Genomic DNA, 934 nt, shown 5'->3' on the forward strand with positions numbered 1-934 from the left:
CCAAGTCTCATATAAGTAAAGAAGGGATTAAAGCACATAAGCATTGTACACAACAACTCTTGTGTGTCTGGTAATATTTCTATTAGACGAAACTCGCCCTTGAAGATTCTTGAAAGCCTGAGATGCTTTATGAAGACGATTCGCTATTTCATTATCTAAAGAACAAACATAATTCGGCACACTTCCAAGATATGTGCATTTACCTACAATATCCAGTATTATGTTTTGTTGAAAAACCTCAGCTTCATAATGTGAGTTCGAAGCTGGTTAAAATATAACAATAGTGTTGTCTAGATTTATTATTAGCCCAAAATCAATACAGGATTCACCAAGTTTAATTATTGGGCGCTGCATGTCCTCTGACTGAATGGGTTACCAAGTCACAGTAATCTGCGTACATTATATATATGTGTAATGGAAATAATAATCAGAATGGCTGACAACTAAATACTGAAATTAATAAAAGAATATATACGGTTAAGTGTCTTTGATAAGTACGTTTCGTGTTTTGAAATTGCATTTCATTTATTTCTTTTCTACAGAAAATGAGCAGATGATAAAAGAAAATAATGCATTTCGTGAATCAAGGTTCACTCAAAAACAAGAATTAGACATTCCGGGTAATAATTTCCAAACTTTATGTCTCCAACATCCATAATCCCTAGAATTTCCTATAATAATAATAATAATAATAATAATAATAATAATAATAATAATAATAATAATAATAATAATAAATCAATGATGGAAGCAATAATCGTAAAAATGTGCAATGTGACCATAGACGCAGGCATGGCCGTGTGGTAAGGAGTTTGCTTCCCAACCACATAGATTTGGGTTCAGTACCACTGCGTGGCACCTTGGTCAAGTATCTCTTAGTATAGTCTCGGGCCGACCAAAGCCTTGCGAGTGGATTTGGTAGACAGAAACTGTA

General features: G+C 33.5%; 1 protein-coding gene across 1 annotated transcript in view; it reads left to right on the forward strand.

Moving 5' to 3' along the window:
- The window catches only part of LOC115212915 (neurofilament heavy polypeptide-like), a 143,419-nt gene extending 142,761 nt beyond the window's left edge, over window positions 1-658 (forward strand). The window contains exon 52 of the mRNA XM_036500402.1: window positions 543-658. Coding sequence (XP_036356295.1) covers window positions 543-658 — 116 coding nt within the window. The remainder of the gene's footprint in view (window positions 1-542) is intronic.
- Window positions 659-934: the final 276 nt, after the last annotated feature.

This window comes from Octopus sinensis, linkage group LG1 (genome assembly GCF_006345805.1).
Source record: "Octopus sinensis linkage group LG1, ASM634580v1, whole genome shotgun sequence".
NCBI classification, from domain to species: Eukaryota; Metazoa; Mollusca; class Cephalopoda; order Octopoda; family Octopodidae; genus Octopus; species Octopus sinensis.